Source organism: Phoenix dactylifera, chromosome 11 (assembly GCF_051530095.1).
Source record: "Phoenix dactylifera cultivar Ajwa chromosome 11, Ajwa_hap1_PhDact_Kaust_v1.1, whole genome shotgun sequence".
NCBI lineage: Eukaryota > Viridiplantae > Streptophyta > Magnoliopsida > Arecales > Arecaceae > Phoenix > Phoenix dactylifera.
In genome coordinates, this window is record NC_143200.1 from 17,943,211 (window position 1) to 17,960,354 (window position 17,144).

Consider the following 17,144-nt stretch of genomic DNA (forward strand, 5'->3'; position numbering starts at 1 on the left):
GAAGGCCGACCCCGACTTCGCCCCGGAGCCGGACGGTGGTTCTACAGCCTTACCCTTACCCATCGCTTGGGGAAGAGTCATGCTGACCGTGCTCGGGGCGGGGGCCGCTCCAGGAATCGACAGGGTCCCGCTTGGCCGGGGCCTCGGCGCGCCCCTCCTTCTCGTGTCATCCGAAGCCGACCGAGTCGAAGGCCGGGTTGGGGACCGATCGCGTCCAACCCGGCCGTCTCGGGCATGCTCGGATGACACCTCCGGAATAACGATAGTCTCATCACCGGAGGGCTGATACAGCGCCAACTGTCGGTCCGAGCCCGCGGCGTCCCCCTGATCGGTGGGTCCGGACCCGTCTGTCGGCGTCGGAGTCGCCTGCTGGCGGGACTTCTTCGCCGGTGGGACCCCGCTCGGAGAAGTCCGTTTCTTCCTCCGGACCGCTTCCAGTAGGGACGTCCTACCAACAGCCATCGCCTTGTCCGACCGCATGACGTCGTCGATTTCTGCAAAAAGGACGAGATGGTCGGAGACTGAGAAGCTGATGGAAAGAAGAAACGAAAGAGGAGAAAAAAGCTAAAAAAGAAGTGGTGGCGGGCTCACGGTCAGCGGGGACCGAGCTCAGGCCGATGTTCACCAAGGTGTCCTCAGAAATAAGGCGAGACACCGGGGGGAGCCGGCCCTCGGCAACCAACCCCTTCAAGACGGCGACGCCATCGGATTCCTCCCTCGACAACCTCGATAGGCCGATCGGGGACTTCATCGGCGTCTCCCAGGTTGTCCTGATTCCCCAAGAGGGATCTACGTCAATGAAAAAGAAACGCTCCTTCCAGCCGTGAATGGAGGAAGGAGCCTCCTTGACGAGGCCGCACCCTCGCCGCGCCGCAAAGCACCACCACCCTCTGTCCTGGGGGTGGCCGTTCAGGCCGTAGCATTCCCAAAAGACATTCAGGGTGGCGGGAACCTCGTGCATGCGGCAGAGAACCTGGAAGGCCGTCAGGGCGCGCCATGAGTTCGGCACCAGTTGCGTCGGCGCCACTCTTAAACCCCGAAGCACCTGCACAACTAAGTCCGAGGGGGGAAAGCAGAACCCGGCCTGAAGAATGCCCTCATTGATGGCAACCTTCCCTGGAGGAGGATGGGACATCCTCTCCTCAGGCCCCGGGAGCGTCACATTGCAGGCCTCGGGAAGGTGGTATCGAGCCACGAACCTATCTAGGTCTTCGGCGACCAGCTCCGACTTAATGCGGTCTGCTCTCACTTCGCCCATCCCTAATGGCCAGTGAATCTACGGTCAGGACGGGGTCAAGAAGGGGGAAAGGACCGGAACGACTGGAGTACACTAATACAAAAGGAGAAAGTATGGAGAGCCTTAAATTGAAGAATGGGGCAACTCACCGGAAGAGAAGGAAGAACGGCTCCGAGAGCGTCAAAGGAGGAGCAAGCGAACAGTCCGACGGCAATGACGGCAGCGCAAAGGAGAAACTCGAAGATGTCTGTAAAGAGAAAGGCGGACGGAGGAGGGCCCCCGGTTAAATAGGCGGAAAGGTGGGTGACGCCTCGGTGACGCCAGAGGACGCCTGGCTGCCGGAGGGTCGTTCGCGCCCCAAAGGCGAATCGACGCCATTAAGGAAGGATGTCCGCCGAAATCCTCAGACTGCCAGGTCAGCAACAACCGTCATACGCCATAAAGAAGGCGGGGAGCTCGAAGCGCGCGCGCCTCTCCGAGGGATGGCGGCAATCTCGAAGCATCACTCCCTTCACCCGTTCCCCTTCTGGTTCCGGGCTCGGAAGTGGGGGGCTACTGTTACGGGGGAACTTAGCCACCATGCCCCACGTGACCGGCACGCGCGCCCAGGAAGACTACGGCAGCCCCTTGATCCAGCAATCCGACCCCGAGTCGGACATCTTCGGCTCCGCAGCCCGACCCCGAGTCGGCAGCCCCTTGATCCAGCAATCCGACCCCGAGTCGGACATCTTCGGCTCCGCAGCCCGACCCCGAGTCGGCTGCCCCTTGATCCAGCAATCCGACCCCGAGTCGGACATCTTCGTCTCCGCAGCCCGACCCCGAGTCGGACATCTCTCGACAACGACAGGCTATTCCCCAGAGGCACGCCGCAGCCTCCTGCTCCACTACTCCCTGCAACGGTTGTATCTGGCGCTGCTCCACGATCCCCTGTAACAGCCGTACAAGGCGGAGCTCCACTACGCCCTGTCATGGCCGTACCCAGCGCTGCCCCACGACGCCCTGTAACGGCCGTGTCAGTGGCAGCTCCATCGTGCCCCACGATGACGAACCCCCCTGAAAGACCCCCCAGCCTGGTATATATGCGGCTGGGGGGAGGAGGGGGGGTAAGCGAGAACTTCCAGAGCATTCTCTTACTTGCTACTATTATCTCTCCTTCTCCTCCAATCTCCTCTGACTTGATCGTCGGAGGGCCCCCACTGCCCCAGTGGTGGTGCGAGGCTTGCTTGCAGATTTCCCGGTGGAAGGTGGAGCGCAATCAACACCAACCAAGGCAACTCAAACGGAACCCCGTTCACACCGCTGTGCCAATCGTTCTCGGTTTGGACCACCAGCAACAGTATCTATAGGCGAATGAAGAGCATTGCACAAACTGAACCTCTATTTTAGATAAATAATAAATAAAATATATAATAAATTAAAATAGTTATAAGTATCCTCTTCATTATCTAAAATAAAGAATTGTATTAATGATATTATTAATACATACATTCATATGATGAATGGAGAGCTCAGTACAAGCTAAGCCTCCATATTAGAGGGTTCCTAAGCTGCATAAGCGGTTTAACATGTGCAGCGCTATGGAGCCCAAACCTAGTACCAAGAAAAAACCCTTGACAACCAGGGCATCATGTGCCAAAAAAGAATTGGTGCCATACTGCTTGTCGATACAATACACAATCGGTTTCAGTGTAACGAGTAAATCTCTTTTTGTATGTGACCTTCAAGATTTTTCTTACTACTAGGTTTTGGCCTCAAAGCATTTTCCATTTAAAAATGAAACTAAAGACTTTAAATGCCATAGTGGTTCATGTTGAAATGCTAATTCTAATCCTTTGTATAATAAGGTTTTGTGTCAGCTTCCAAATCATCTCTTGCAAGAATAGATTCTGAGCATGCAAACTATATCAGTCCTGTCTCTGTGCGGGCACAGCCACCCCAAACTTTCTTTTTGATAAATAACACTCCAACTTTCTTAAGATCCCTTTCAGAGCCATTTTGATGAAAAAGACCCCATATGCTTGCAAATGGGAATGATGTTGTCTCCATTTGGTGGGGGCTACTCCTGATCATATTGCCATGTCTCAATGATTGAACGTTTGATATTTACATTTGGTGGGGGGCTTATAGGGTTTACCTCCATCCTGAGTGGCCTCAACTCCAAATCACAGACTTTCTTAGACTGCTAATGGTTATCCAGCCTTCAGCCACAAGGTGCAGTCAAGCTGCCACTCATACAGCAAATGGTTGGACTCTTTTGAAATTGTGTATAATGTTATGCTAACACCTTAATTTCTGATCTTTTGTTCGAAATTTCTTTGTTCGTACCGAACCTCTTGCAGAATCAACCCAGGAAGGGTTGCAATTATGCAGGGATATAGCATCTTCCATCCCTTAATTCTCAGCTCTCGCATAGTATGAATTGGGAAGATCATTAAAATTTCAGAAAGTAGGATCTCCTACCATATCCCCATGCCTTTTATCACAGTTGGAGTATCTTGAATTTGCTTGCAACAAAACTAGAAGAGGTAAATCAAGCGTTTTACTGCTGCTGAACGATGAGAGATCAAAATTTCTAAACTGAACTCTGCTGAACTTAAAAGTTTAACAAAGAGGGGCCTTAAATTCATTTGCTTACTTTACAAAGGCTGGCTTGTGGAAGGATTAATGGCACAGGGTGATGCAAGCTTAAAAAATGGAAGCTTTTCCAACAATTTGTATGTATTATGGTAGTAAATGTTTGCTTTATTCAAACTAATGGCGTAATCAGATAATATAATCATCCCTTAAGAAAAAAGATTTTGCATAGTATGCAGATTAGACCTCTGCTAAACTTGAAGCTAATGGTGCATTGTGAAGTAAACATTCTTCTGAATTGACTGGCATGGGCTCATATTATGGAACATTATAAATAATAAGTTAAAAACAAATTATCATGCTTGCAAGGCATCACCCTTCTCATGTACATCCTCAGGGGCCTTCTCCTGCAAGTTGGCATCATGCTGTTCCAAATACTCCTTGCTGTTCATCTCTGTTAATCTGCAAAACAACAATAGCAATGGAAAATTAGGATTCCAAAAAAAAAAAGTACAATGCCAATACAATTTTTTTCCTTTTTGAAAAGTCTGAAGTGCATCATAAAACCTGAAAGAATATAAAAGGGAATGGAATGAAAATGAGCAGCTCCTTGAGGCATTTGCTACTTGCTTTAGAACAGTTGCATTTTTTTTCAATTATGTCAGCCAAATGCAAAGTGCCGGAGCTGATCACCGAATCTTTGCATCCAAAATTAAAGATTACCTTTCCTCACTTTTCTTCAGTAGGACTGTCTAGTCAAATATATAAGATGGATGCCATACCTACTAATTGTGCGGTCCTTTGCAAATCCTAGTTCATTGTCCACACAAAGATCAAGGTCATCCCCTTTCTGCGACATCGAAGAAGATCTAGGAGATATCTTTTGGGCATTAGCCGCAGTCACAATTCTTTCAAATAATTCAATTGGAGATGCCTCCGCTGTACATAACAATCTGGCCCTGTTCTCATACATCACCTGTGAAAAGGGACAGGAAAATCATATTGAAGTTGTTGCCCTAGCAAAACATTGCATGCAAAGGTCTTTATTACCGATGACCTGCTGAAAACAAGCAATCTTGTCTAGCTGAATATCACACTTCTTCTATAGTGAACCTCGGTTCAATCTAATTGCTCAAGACAAGAACACTAGGGATTTCAGCAGCAACTGAGACTACCATATTGGTAATATTTCAAGAATGTTACAAAAATGGTGAAAATGATATATTTCACTCAGGCCTACATGGCATGCACATAAGTAAAAAGAGAAAAAAAATTGAAGATGCAGAATATGTAGGTTAAAGTTGCAGTCTTTTATTTGTAAAATCAAACATAATCTCATACCCTCATGGTTGCACGTATATTTGTTATCTAACCTACCAGTTAAAACCCAAGAAGAACTAATATAGTTGTTTAAGTAACAAAGGAAAAATCAGCCTCCCATAACTTCATTATCAAAATAACATATATACTAGAAATTGGAAATAGCAATACCACCCAAGGCTTAATCTAGCAGTTTGGCAACCTTCTCCTCATGAAAGACGAGGCTTGAGTTCATTGAGGTGAACCTAGGTTTCTCATTTGAAAGGTTGCAGGATCCAATGATTGAAATCTTGCCAAAAGATGGACTCGACAATGGGGCCATGCCTGAAAACATGATCAAGGAGATGTTGGAGCTAAAGATGAAGAGCCTCCTGATGCAGGAAGGCATCATTGATGGCTCAAGACAAAATGATAGAGACCATAATTCAGATCTAGTCGGTTGGATATTGAGACATGAATGGATCTTCCGGTATCCTTCTAAGTTCTAACCAATAGAACTAGGATTTGTATCTCATATGAAGATTTAGAAGAAATCAATAGTAATTATCCTTCCTAACAATCTCTACCTAAGCAAAATGCTTCTTCCATCTTAATTAGATTATATGCCTAGATTTCTCTAGTCAAATAAACTAGGCATATATCAATTCCAAACAAACTTATGAGCTTCACCACATTTTCCTAACATTCTCAATTACACTATTATAAATGTTGCCAAGGTCAGCAATCTCGGTACCGAGTACCATACTGGCATGTCACCAGTTTGGTATGGTACAGGTTGGTCGGTATCGCATGCACCCAATGTTGAGACATTTCTCGAGGTATTTTTCTCACTTTTTATCACTATACCACCTAAAGTCGGGCGGTACGGGGTGGTACGGGTTGGTATGCACCCCGGTTCACCTTGATACATAGTGGTGCGCTTTGATATGCCTTAGTATGAATCGGTAAGGGTTCGTACAGAAAATGTACCAACTTTTAGTAATTTTGTACCAGTTTCATTCCAGTATAATATGGTACGCCATAGACCAGGTGGTTCAGGGTGGTACAGCAAACATTGAATGCTGCCATCTACTTGCCTTCAAATGCAACATGCCTAATATCTATTAGGTGACCTTTTAGCATTGTGTGCAGCACATGATAGAATTTTTGAACCAATAAATCCTTCACTCTCATCATTTGGTGCATGAGGTTTCCCTAGCCATAAAGGCATAGCCTCCACATCAAAGACGATGTTTGTCTTCAACACTAGAACCAAACAAAGATAACAAACTCTAGTATGTATTGTTACAACAGCATCCTAAATTCCTAATTATAGATTTAATACTACGATGCTGCGTATTTATGCTTTCAATTCAAAATTTGACATGAGTTCCCAAAAGAAATACAAATAACTAGTTACGTGAAAGGAAACGCGAGAAGCAAATCACAATGTACAAAGGAATTTTCTTATGCAACTAGTAACCAAACTAGGCTTCTCCACCTATCAGATTGTTCTCAGAGACTCCTTTATTTCAAAAGAAATGCTGGCATAGATGCATTGCATCCCTTGATAGCAAAAATGGAGGAAAACATTTCTCTACGGAGAAATCTCCAGCCAAAATCCCAATTATCATTAAAAAGCTAGCTCAACTCCTCTAGTTCCATGAGAAAGAACACACAAATATAAATGTGTCAAATAAAATCTACAAATTCTTACTCTTTAATATCCTGATAGAGCTTCTCTGTTTATATATGCATATATGACTGTTTCTTATTCTCTTCCCATAAGGAGTCTCTAGCATAATGTACAACTGAAATAGGAGTTTGTAAGACTTTTCAGCCTTCATTTTTTTCTTTCCTATACCTACATTCCAGAATAACACTCTTTCACACCATTAGACACTACCATTGAATCTAGAAACGACTCAATTGTGCTGGTTCAAATCCAGCAATATGCCATTAAAGATTTATCATATGTAGAATCATAAAGCTTGCTAACCACAAGAATAATGACAGAATGTTTCATGAGAGAATTAAATGTTATGAGAGAAAGGTTGCTTGCATGGTCTATTTGAGTGAAATTGTCCAGAAAGAACCAAAATGACAGAATAAAGACCATGGACAAATGTGGAATTAGATGCCAGTAATTTTTACACTCCTTTTGATACCTTCAGATTTTATTTGATTAGGATAATATATGCTGCAGTAACCATTCTAACTGGCTCACAAAGTTATTTCACATATAGAATTCAGTCAAACATTAGTAATCCTGCCATGCTCAAAAAGGAATATGCGAGTTTAATGAAAAGAAGATTATGTGCATCTAATGTTTTTAAGGGAAGAGAAATAATTGAATTAAATCAGAAATCAATAATCTCAGTTAGTCTCCGATCCAAAAAAGAAACCCATCACTGGTTAAACATTTCTTGCCAGAAAAGAAAAAGATCAACATATATTGAGAAGTTTTTTTCAGAAGAACAGTCTAGTTTTTCTTTGTTTTTATTTACAGACTTTCACAAAAAAGAATTTAACATTTATTATAGAATATATAGAAACTATTTTAAACAGAAGAGAATTTATTTCTCATAAGCATGAAACTAAATGCAACATTCTATTTTTGTAAATACATTAGATACAAGGTCGCCCATACGGTTTCGTAATCACAATGTATGAATTCATCCATCGGGCAGAACAATAGAGAAGCTCTAGAGATTAAAATATTACAAGTTTGATTGAATAGCACTTGATCCATTGGACAGAACAATCAAACAAGTCCAGGGGATTTGAATACAATGAGTTCAATGGATAAGTCAACTCATCAAGCCTCAACTCCTTGGGATAGGTCATCTATTTGTACACACAGAGATCATTTTGTATGAAAATAGAAAGAAATTTGTTGATAATTAAGAGAGAGAGAGAGATTTTAAGAACATGTTCTAGATTCAGCATGTAGAAGACTAGCTTTGTAATGCACAATCATCAAACTTCAAAGGAATACTAAGACGCACATCAACTAAGGTGACAAACCGATAAGCTGCAGTCCTGTTATGGAGCCCAAACTTTGGCACTCCTTCCAATGCCAGTGTATGAAATTTTTCTGCATATGGAGCAAATGGCAGATCATGTTAACTTAAAGAAACAAGTCATGGCTTTTAAAGAAATATGATTTCTCAGATGTTATGTGCAAAATGGATTGAGACAACTCACTAAACAATCCAAAGTAGTCAGCTGCACCCAAAGGCCTGTCACAAAGATCTTCAAAAGGAAAATATGCACATCCGTTAGCTCCCAGTGGGACCTGAAAAGAAAAGCTCAAATTTATTGTCTTTGTCCTCCATATGAAATAGGAAGACCTATACTCTTTATGACTTTAAGGAAAAGACCTGCAATTGTCTTCCCATGACAACTTCCACAACTCGTGGACCAGGTATTTCTTGTCCAATCAACTGATAGAACTTCTGTTTAAGAAGTTCAGAGTACTCCTTTCCAACGAAATAAAAGCCCTGCTCAGCCTACATCAGGATAATAAAACTTGTTGGCCAAAGGTATATTTGGAAGTGTTAAAATGCAGTACAAGCATGCCACGGATATAAAATGGAAAAAAGATGTAAATATACCAAACCCAATTTTCTATAGTCTATTGAAGAGCCAATCTCATGCACCACACACCTTTCCTGCATCAGCAGTTACACCAGATTCATCAGCAGATCTGCAATAAACAGATGGTAGACAATATAATAAGAAAAGGATAGATCCAAATATCGCACCTTCAAGGTTTCAATGAAGGGCAAGAATAGATCCCTCTGTAAACCACCTTCATAAAGCTGATCAGGAGCGCGATTTGAAGTGGAGACAAGAACCTAAAAAATACAGGATGCCCCACAAAGAAAATAGAGAAGAACAAGAAGACAAGGTCAATGCATATCTTAGGCAGTACATTGAAAAATGTACTAACTGTAAGAGAAGGAAAACTGCCAAATTTGAAAAATTGAAAGGCCAGATACCTACAACGCCTTTGCTGAACAAATGTCGAAAAAGACGATTCAGTATCAAAGCATCAGCAACATCAGTCACCTATAATTACATGTTCACAGTCATTAGAGCACAAAAGCAACATAGCAAAGTGCCAAAATCATACAGGGTGCACAGAAATAAGGACCTACCCAAGTATTTCTAACATACCATGAATTCATCAAGGCATAATAGAATTGACTCGTCAGATATCTCTCCTGCAACAACTTCAAGTGGATCTGCTACCCCTTTATGCATCTGCGGAATGTACAAGAAGTACATTACAGAAAACTAATAAGCAGTGAAAGCATTCAACTAAACAGGGTAGCATAAAGCCAAAGGTACCTGCAGGCGACTATGCACACTCAACATAAAATCGTGAAAGTGTATTCTTTTCTTCCTCCAGTTACATGGCCTGCCCCAAGAACAAACTAATTTTAAGCAAACTAAACTAGGAAGAAGCAAAGAGAACTGAGAATAGTGTCTCAAGAAAATAATCAATTATTGCTATGGTATCTTACAATTTACATGGCAACTGAGATTCTGTGGTGCCAAGCCGGGATTCCTAGCATAAAAGACAAACGAGAAAGAAAATACAGATACTTAAAGGACTAGACTAAATGTATATATGGTTGGAACTTTACAGAGTGCGATCTGTAAGATATGTTTCAGAGTTAAATCAAAGCCGCATATCTCACAACCATACATCTGGAGGGTTTCTTAGCTTTCTGCTAGCATATAGCATCTACTCTTTCAATCATGGGTAACGATCACATGGATATGTTGAAGCATGCACATGAATGGCAAGATGGACAAGGAATGCAGGACACCAAATAAACGATCATTAAATTGAACTCACTATTGTTCAGCTTACTAACCAATTTAAGGAAAAATCTGAGTACTCAACAAATGAAAGAAAAAAAACTCTGATGGATGTGATTTCTCTTGGTTCATGAAGCACAGGTTTTTCTATGCAATCAAACTATCCTTAACCTCAGAGCATGCAGATATTTTGAATCAGCACTTTGTACAAGAAACTCACTATTTTATCATGCCTTCATGTTACAATACAAACCTGCCATTATACAAACAAAGGCCTCAAAACCAAGAAATCATAATAATAAGAGTACATGCGATACTTAAAATGTAAAAGACTTACAGGATGTGGTTTTTCTAAATATTCCAGGTACATACTAGAGGCAAATTATTGGTGAACATTGCCAATGAACTACAGGAGAATCTTTGATATCACCAACTACTTCATGATGCCTACGTCACTAAGAAAAAAAAAAATAACAACAATAATTTCATTATCTACTATGATCCTAAAAGACCGATCTAAAGCTTCATTATTCAGAAGACTAAGACATGTAAGTTATCCCGAAATTTCTAACATGGATCTCAGTTTATACTTACAATCGATCATAAAACAAATCCATAAGCATCGTCTTTCCAGTGCCTACTCCTCCATAAAGGTAGAGCCCTTTGACTGGTGAATATGAAGATTGGGGAATGAGACGCGACCATAACCACCCACTCCTGCAAAACAATTCTATTAAACAGTGAATACAGATAATGAACGACGGATGGAAAATGCAAAACCTATAAGTCAGGCAATGAATACATCTGCAAGCCTGGGCCGTACTCTAGAAATACTAATAAGCTATCCTGTATGTATCAATTACCTCCCATTTTTCTCAGATGCTTTGTCTTTATCCAGCTGGCAGCTATCTTCATGCTCAATGAGTTGTTCATAAAGTCTTTGCAGTACTCTAAGGGTGCCCACCTAGGAATGGAGCATGAACAGGAGCGTAAATAACCAAAAAGATATGAAAAAGCTTAAGTTAAACTTCATATTTAATACCTGGCAATTGTCACCATCCACTAGCTCCCCCGATGCAATTCTCCTTTCATACTCAAGCAAAGGACCAGCTCTTCCAACATCTGCAGCAGATAACATCAACGCCAACAAAAATGACAATGTCAAAAACTAATGGATCCCACTAATGAGTCAAAATTTAAAACAGGATTCGCAAAACAGTGAAGGCAATTTTTACAACACACAGATGAGTTTTTAAAAGAAAACCTCTGGTTGCTTCATTTGCTGCAGGGGTGGACAGAGCCCTCCAGAGGACCAAAGTCTGGTTCAGATATCTACTGATTCCTTGATCGCGAGAAGGCTTGATTGAAGAACTTGCCACCGGATCACCCAATATTAAAACTTTCTCATTTTTTCCCAAACCATTCAACGAAAGCGCTCCTCCATGAAGCCGAGATAAACACCGCACTTGTCGACGAGAGCAAGCTAATGCTCTCATCTTCGCCAACAGCAAAGTACTGTTATGCGACTTCGATCGGCAGCTAGCCTACAAAAAAATACCCAACAAAAAAAGGTAAGAAATGTACAAATATCAGGTATTTGGAAACTTCACCTCATCATCCCAATTATTTTATGTCCCAACAAGCAAGGAAAAATTCCACCTTGCGCAGCAAAAGCCAGGATACGATCAGAGAAAAGGATGCAAAGCCGTCAAAACAAAGAAGATAACGTAGAAAACATGGTGATAACTTCGGAATTAAATCATAAAATATTAACAACAATAATAAATTCAAGAAAATCAGGAACTTTAACGTAAGATCATCGTTCCAAGAGTCAAAAAAAAATCGAGTTAAAGAAGGACGAAAAAGAGTCGATAACAACAACCAGTTCCGAATCAAATCGACATAATCTTCTATCATTCCAACAGAATAATTCAGGCAAAAAGAAGGATCAAACAGATATTCGAAAAAGTAAAATCAAACTCTTCAATCGTTAAAATAAAACAAAAGGCCAAAAAAGGAATATGCGCACCAGAAATCCAGAATAAAGAGAAACTCGAGTCAGCCAAATTCCGGTCGCCTCGAAAAGGACTGCTCCACCAATTAATCAAAAACAAAATCCCACTTCCCGGGGGGATCTCCTCCTCCGGTTCAAGACACCACCAGAGATCCAACCCTAACTCCCCCTAAATCCGATACCAATGGAGTACTCCGACGCAAGGAGGCGGTCGGCTTTTTTATCTGTTCGACGCCGTCAATTGGCTTCCACCTTTGGCCACCGACTCTCCCGTCTCCGAGGACCAAAAGGAAGGGGCCCGGGGGAGGGAGAGACGTGTCCTCGTTTTAGTGGAGTGGGGCCCACCGGTGGAGCCGCTTCAGGCTCCGCGCTTTTGCGGGCGCTGAGGAGTGCGTTGCCGCCCGGAGAATATCGTACCGCTGGATTGAATATTTTTATGATAGCGACCATAGGTCCAGAATTCTTGGGGTGTACCCGCGCGGGGTTCGCTGCCCTCCGAGAACAAATGTGCGGCGATGGGCGCGGCTTTCGGACGACGCGTGGCGCCAGCCGCCGTAGCCGTGCGTGGGGGAATTGAGTTGCTGGTCTGGTTACGTGGCGCGTTTTTGATTCGTGGGGAATTCTGGACCGATTGTTTTGCTCGGAGTAGCAGATCCGATGGCTCTAGTTGGTATCACGCATCACCGTCCATGCGCGGTTAGTGAGATAGATGGACGGTGAGTGATTTGAATGAAAGGTGTATGGGAGCAGAGAATCAAGACGATCCGAGCTCCAACATGTAGACCTCATTTTGCACGTGGCTAATATGCTTGTGAACAAGTAACAGGTGACCCTTACTCAACCCGGTTCCTTGTTCAGATCATAATTTTAGATTCAGACCCAACCTAATAGAAGATCGGATCGACTCGGATCGAGTTCAGATTATAATTTTTGACTTAACAGATCATTCGGTCAGATCGGGTTCATGTATAATCCGGTCCTAACCCAAAAAATACGAGTTCGGGTTCGGACTCTATTCAACTTTACAAAATAAATACGAAGCAGATTTCAGTATTTATACACAGCGCGTTATAAATATTCATGTACAATTAACAAATCCGAATCCCACCAAAATCTAAACGAACAAGTCAGTGAATTAGAGTCAACCATGGGATTCTCTATCTTGTGGTGCTTGGATGGTAAGACTAGAGGAAACTTTCAAATGGATTGCAAAATTATTTTGCAATACAGTGCTTAGATATACTCTGACTCAGCAAACTGTTTACCAACACCAAGTTCAGGCATTGTTTAACTTTACGGTTAAAATAATTTTCAATATTTGCACAAATTCCTTGTGTCCCAACCAAATGTTTCTCTTTGGCTACTAGAAATAAAATTTTGGGTATATTATAAATAATAGTAATCCAAACACAGTGATTCATGATATCCATCACTTATAGAAATTTTAAGAAACAAAGGCCTAAAGGATGCCAATGCTCGGGATGCGAATGTTAATGATATTTTGAAAATTGCTCACACTATTTGAAATGTCATTCCAGACTGGCTGCTCTTGGAATGGATTCTCCTAATTAATTTGCAAAAACTAAGCTCTTGATCATTGTTGTTGAACTTGTTCTCTTCCTCAAACATGACACCAATGACACCAATAGCCACCAAGGTGGTAGCCTAGTGGTACTGGGCAGCAATTCTAACCACAAGGTCCCAAGTTCAAATCGCTGCGGCAACGATTAAATTGTGGACCGGAGCTCACTACTTTGGCCACTGCTTGGACTTGTGGTGTAGGACCGCTCTTGAACCGTTGGTAGCCGGGGTGGTGCCGGGTGTGACGTACTCACATGTGGGACTCGAGCCAGAGCTCAGAGGAGTAGCTGAGCTGGGCCCACGGGTGGGGAGGGTATGAGTAAAACCGGTCAGGGTGCCCAACACACGGCCATTTCTGCCCGCATCGAACATTCTCCTGGCAGGGCGGGGGCCCAGTGGGGGCTGCTACGCGGGGATGGGCTTGTCCCTTCCTCCCCTACCCTTTCTTTTAGCAAAAAAAAAAAAAAATGACACCAATATCTACATAGTCTCGGAAGAATTGGAAGAAAAAGAGTCGACATCTTTCACAATATCTATAAAAATAAAGTATGCACACATGGTGAGAGAGAGAACATACCAAAGACCATAGAACTTTGAGTATGCTTAGCCCCCAGTAGCTTGCATTTTTTGAAAGTAACAAGAAAAATTATCCAAAATTGTAAGAAAAATTAAAAGGGTCAGGTCATAGAATAAAAAGCCCAAAATTGTCACAAAAATCAAATGGGTCAGATCGGATCAGAATTTAGTAAACTCAGACCCGACCCCAAAAATAGAATGGGTCCAATTTTAGAACATGACCTGCCCCACAGGTTCTTTAAATTGAATCGGATTGAGTCTAAGCGTGTCGGGCCGAGTCGGGTCACTAGTTAATCTGACCCATTTGTAGCCTTAGGTTCCAGCTAGACTCTCCTTTCCCTAAAAAAATATAATTTCCATTCAAAACATCATAAGATTCTTATATGTTAATTTAATTTTATCAAATAATCTATTGTTAACTCTTCTTTCCTAGAAATTAAATCAAGATTTGGGTTAGAATTTAGATGTATGTATAAAATTTCTAGCATGTTGAGTCAAGTCTTACAATATAAACATTGTATTTACTCAAATAAAACTCAGTGACTATAATTCATACATGTAATGTTTTTGTGAGAGAAAGGAACCATGTTACGATTACCTAGATCCACATGCTAGAGAATGCATCATTAAACATAGAAATTCTAGTCATTAAGTATAACGGTATGACCATTGAACAAGCCACAATCCATATGTCATAATAATTTGTAAGTTTTTTATAAGTCTTAAAACATCTTGACATCATTTAAACATAACACTTCTAAATAAAAGAAAGGTGCAAATAGCCCAATGATCTGGATTGGAAATTAGTTCCATTTAAAGTTCGAAACCGTAGTGTGCTAATATTTCAGTATAGTGTGCAAGCATAGTATATAAATTTTACAAAAAAAAATACATGTTTAACATGTATCTTTACTATTACACCAGTCATCAGGGGCAAAAAACTTATCATGCCCCAATTCCTAGATCCATTTGCATAGGATGATTTGACATTGTTGTTTTATTTCGTTATTTTATTTTTATTTTGCACACCATCAAAAGTTGATTATTGTTAAATTGTGTCTCAACAATAAATTTTAGTCATAGACAGTGTGTGGGATGAGAGCACAGGCCAAAATTGTGGTTTGGTTTTGAAATTTTTCTCTACCCAAAATTTTCTGTCTCCTTAGCTCTGAGATTGATATCCATCATATTAACGAAGTGGATAAGATCAAGAATTTAAAGAGGTCACATTAGACGCATGTGATTGCCATGCCGGTCTTCTTCTTTTGGTGATGATGGCATATGATGCCCACTAAAAAGACAGTCATCACCTCCATTAACTAAAATTTTCTCACCAAATTATGGTGCAAAGGAGGACCATGCTGCCAAAACCCTATTATCAAACTTGGGAATATGATTGACCAAACACTAATATCTCATGATCATACAGTATCTAATTCTACAGCATTCGGTATTTTATGCTATCATATCATTGGACGATCATAAAAATTGTTTGCGGGCAGACATCAGTGATCGAACCACATGAATTGTCTTCTCTAGGGGTAAAGTGAGGACTTTGAAGCTCTCAGATAATTATACTCTATTATGCAGTTTTGTTCTCACAAATACTCAGATCATTTTACCCTAAAGATAATAAATAAATTATTTTATTGCTTCTTGGCATGTCAAATACTAGAGTGGTATAATTTATGAGCAACATATGGAAGATGATGTACCCCCACCTCATGAAAAAAAAAAATCTATTATTCTCAACGCATTTCCAATCCGAAGATTCAAAAACCTTCTCTATCTCCTGGAACGAGTCCCTAGTAAAAATTGCATTTAGGTCTGCAGCAAAGACACTCTGTTTTGGATGTGCAGCAAGCCTAAACTGCACTTCGTAATGTGAATCAATCTAAATTACAAATATATAATCATGTCAATTTTGTGTATGATTTAAGTCTTGGGTTATGATTATATGCAAATAAGTTCATATATCATCCGGGGAAGAAACAGATTCTGGCTTCAACCCTTGATACAACGTAGATCTCCAAGAAGTGGGCCCCGCCTTTGTCGTGATAAAAATGGTCAAGAAAGAGGGTATAGTTTCCAACTCTCACTTCTGCCGCACGTGCTGCGGATCCCCGGGTTCCGTCTGAGTTTTGACCATGAAGCGTGTCTTGCGGGGCATGAGCAGTTAAAGTTCGTCAGCGAGGACCAACAGTTTGACTCAGTGATCTGACCGTCGTCAGAAGTGCACGTTTCCTTGGATCCAATTCTGCTTAGTAGAGGCTAACATTTGGCTCCGCTGTTGGGGTCCCCATCTCGAGTTCCAGAATTAGGTACGGATGGTTAAAATGGGATTTACGTGCGTCCAAGTTGGATTTAGTGGCAGTAGTTTAGTAGTACGTCTTTATCACGGTGTTTGGAGCTCCTAAGCCAAGAAAGACACGCTTGATTGAAAGCCTCATTATTTTTCAATCATCGTACCTTTATGGCTTTTATATGTGTTTAATTTTTGGCAGGCTTATGATTTCACCTAATCAGGTAAAGTCCGTGACATGCATCACATGTGACCTACATAATATAATAATAACATTATAATATACAAACAATAGTGCAGCAATGTAGTTGTAAAGAATATGATATAAAATGTAGCCTAAGTGCTTAGCTATAATTAAGAAAAGATATAAAAGGGAGACATGACTATTTTAAATTCCAGGAAGCAAGAACACTAAGATTTCTGGCTTGCACTCATTGAAAACAAAAGAATAAAAAAAAAAATTGTATTTCTGCCTATCTATTACAATGTACAAGAGCAACTTTTATATAGACTAGAAGATTGACGGAGTTTGGTAATGCCGACTAAGTTTGGTACAATCAATCACAAATCAATCAAGGTGAAGTTTGATAAGGTCGACTAAGTTTGGTATAATCAATCAATCAATGGATTCTAACATCCAGGGGCGGCCCAATACATTTGGGGGCCTAAGGCGAATCCAATAAATGAGGCCTTTTTTTTAATAATAATTTTTTAATAAATATCCTAAA

General features: G+C 41.4%; 1 protein-coding gene across 1 annotated transcript; it reads right to left on the reverse strand.

Moving 5' to 3' along the window:
• Positions 1-3,961: 3,961 nt before the first annotated feature.
• On the reverse strand, positions 3,962-12,360 carry LOC103719523 (uncharacterized). The gene is made up of 15 exons (XM_088707013.1): positions 11,973-12,360; positions 11,208-11,487; positions 10,986-11,065; positions 10,807-10,907; positions 10,538-10,660; positions 9,467-9,536; positions 9,293-9,379; positions 9,119-9,184; positions 8,878-8,970; positions 8,728-8,784; positions 8,494-8,622; positions 8,318-8,408; positions 8,119-8,207; positions 4,594-4,787; positions 3,962-4,273 (listed from the first exon to the last, which is right to left on the reverse strand). The coding sequence occupies exons 2-15, from the start codon at positions 11,437-11,439 to the stop codon at positions 4,168-4,170; spliced, it is 1,518 nt and encodes a 505-aa protein (XP_088563139.1). The 5' UTR covers positions 11,440-11,487; positions 11,973-12,360; the 3' UTR covers positions 3,962-4,167.
• Between the last annotated feature and the right edge of the window lie 4,784 nt (positions 12,361-17,144).

Bases quoted from the DNA above. Each gene is read 5' to 3' on its own strand.
- LOC103719523 (XM_088707013.1), bottom strand. From the start codon at position 11,439: ATGAGAGCATTAGCTTGCTCTCGTCGACAAGTGCGGTGTTTATCTCGG. The intron at 9,537-10,537 runs GTAAGTATAAAC...TTCTTGGGGCAG, and splicing joins GATTTGTTTTATGATCGATT to GCCATGTAACTGGAGGAAGA. The intron at 9,380-9,466 runs GTACCTTTGGCT...TACATTCCGCAG, and splicing joins GTGTGCATAGTCGCCTGCAG to ATGCATAAAGGGGTAGCAGA.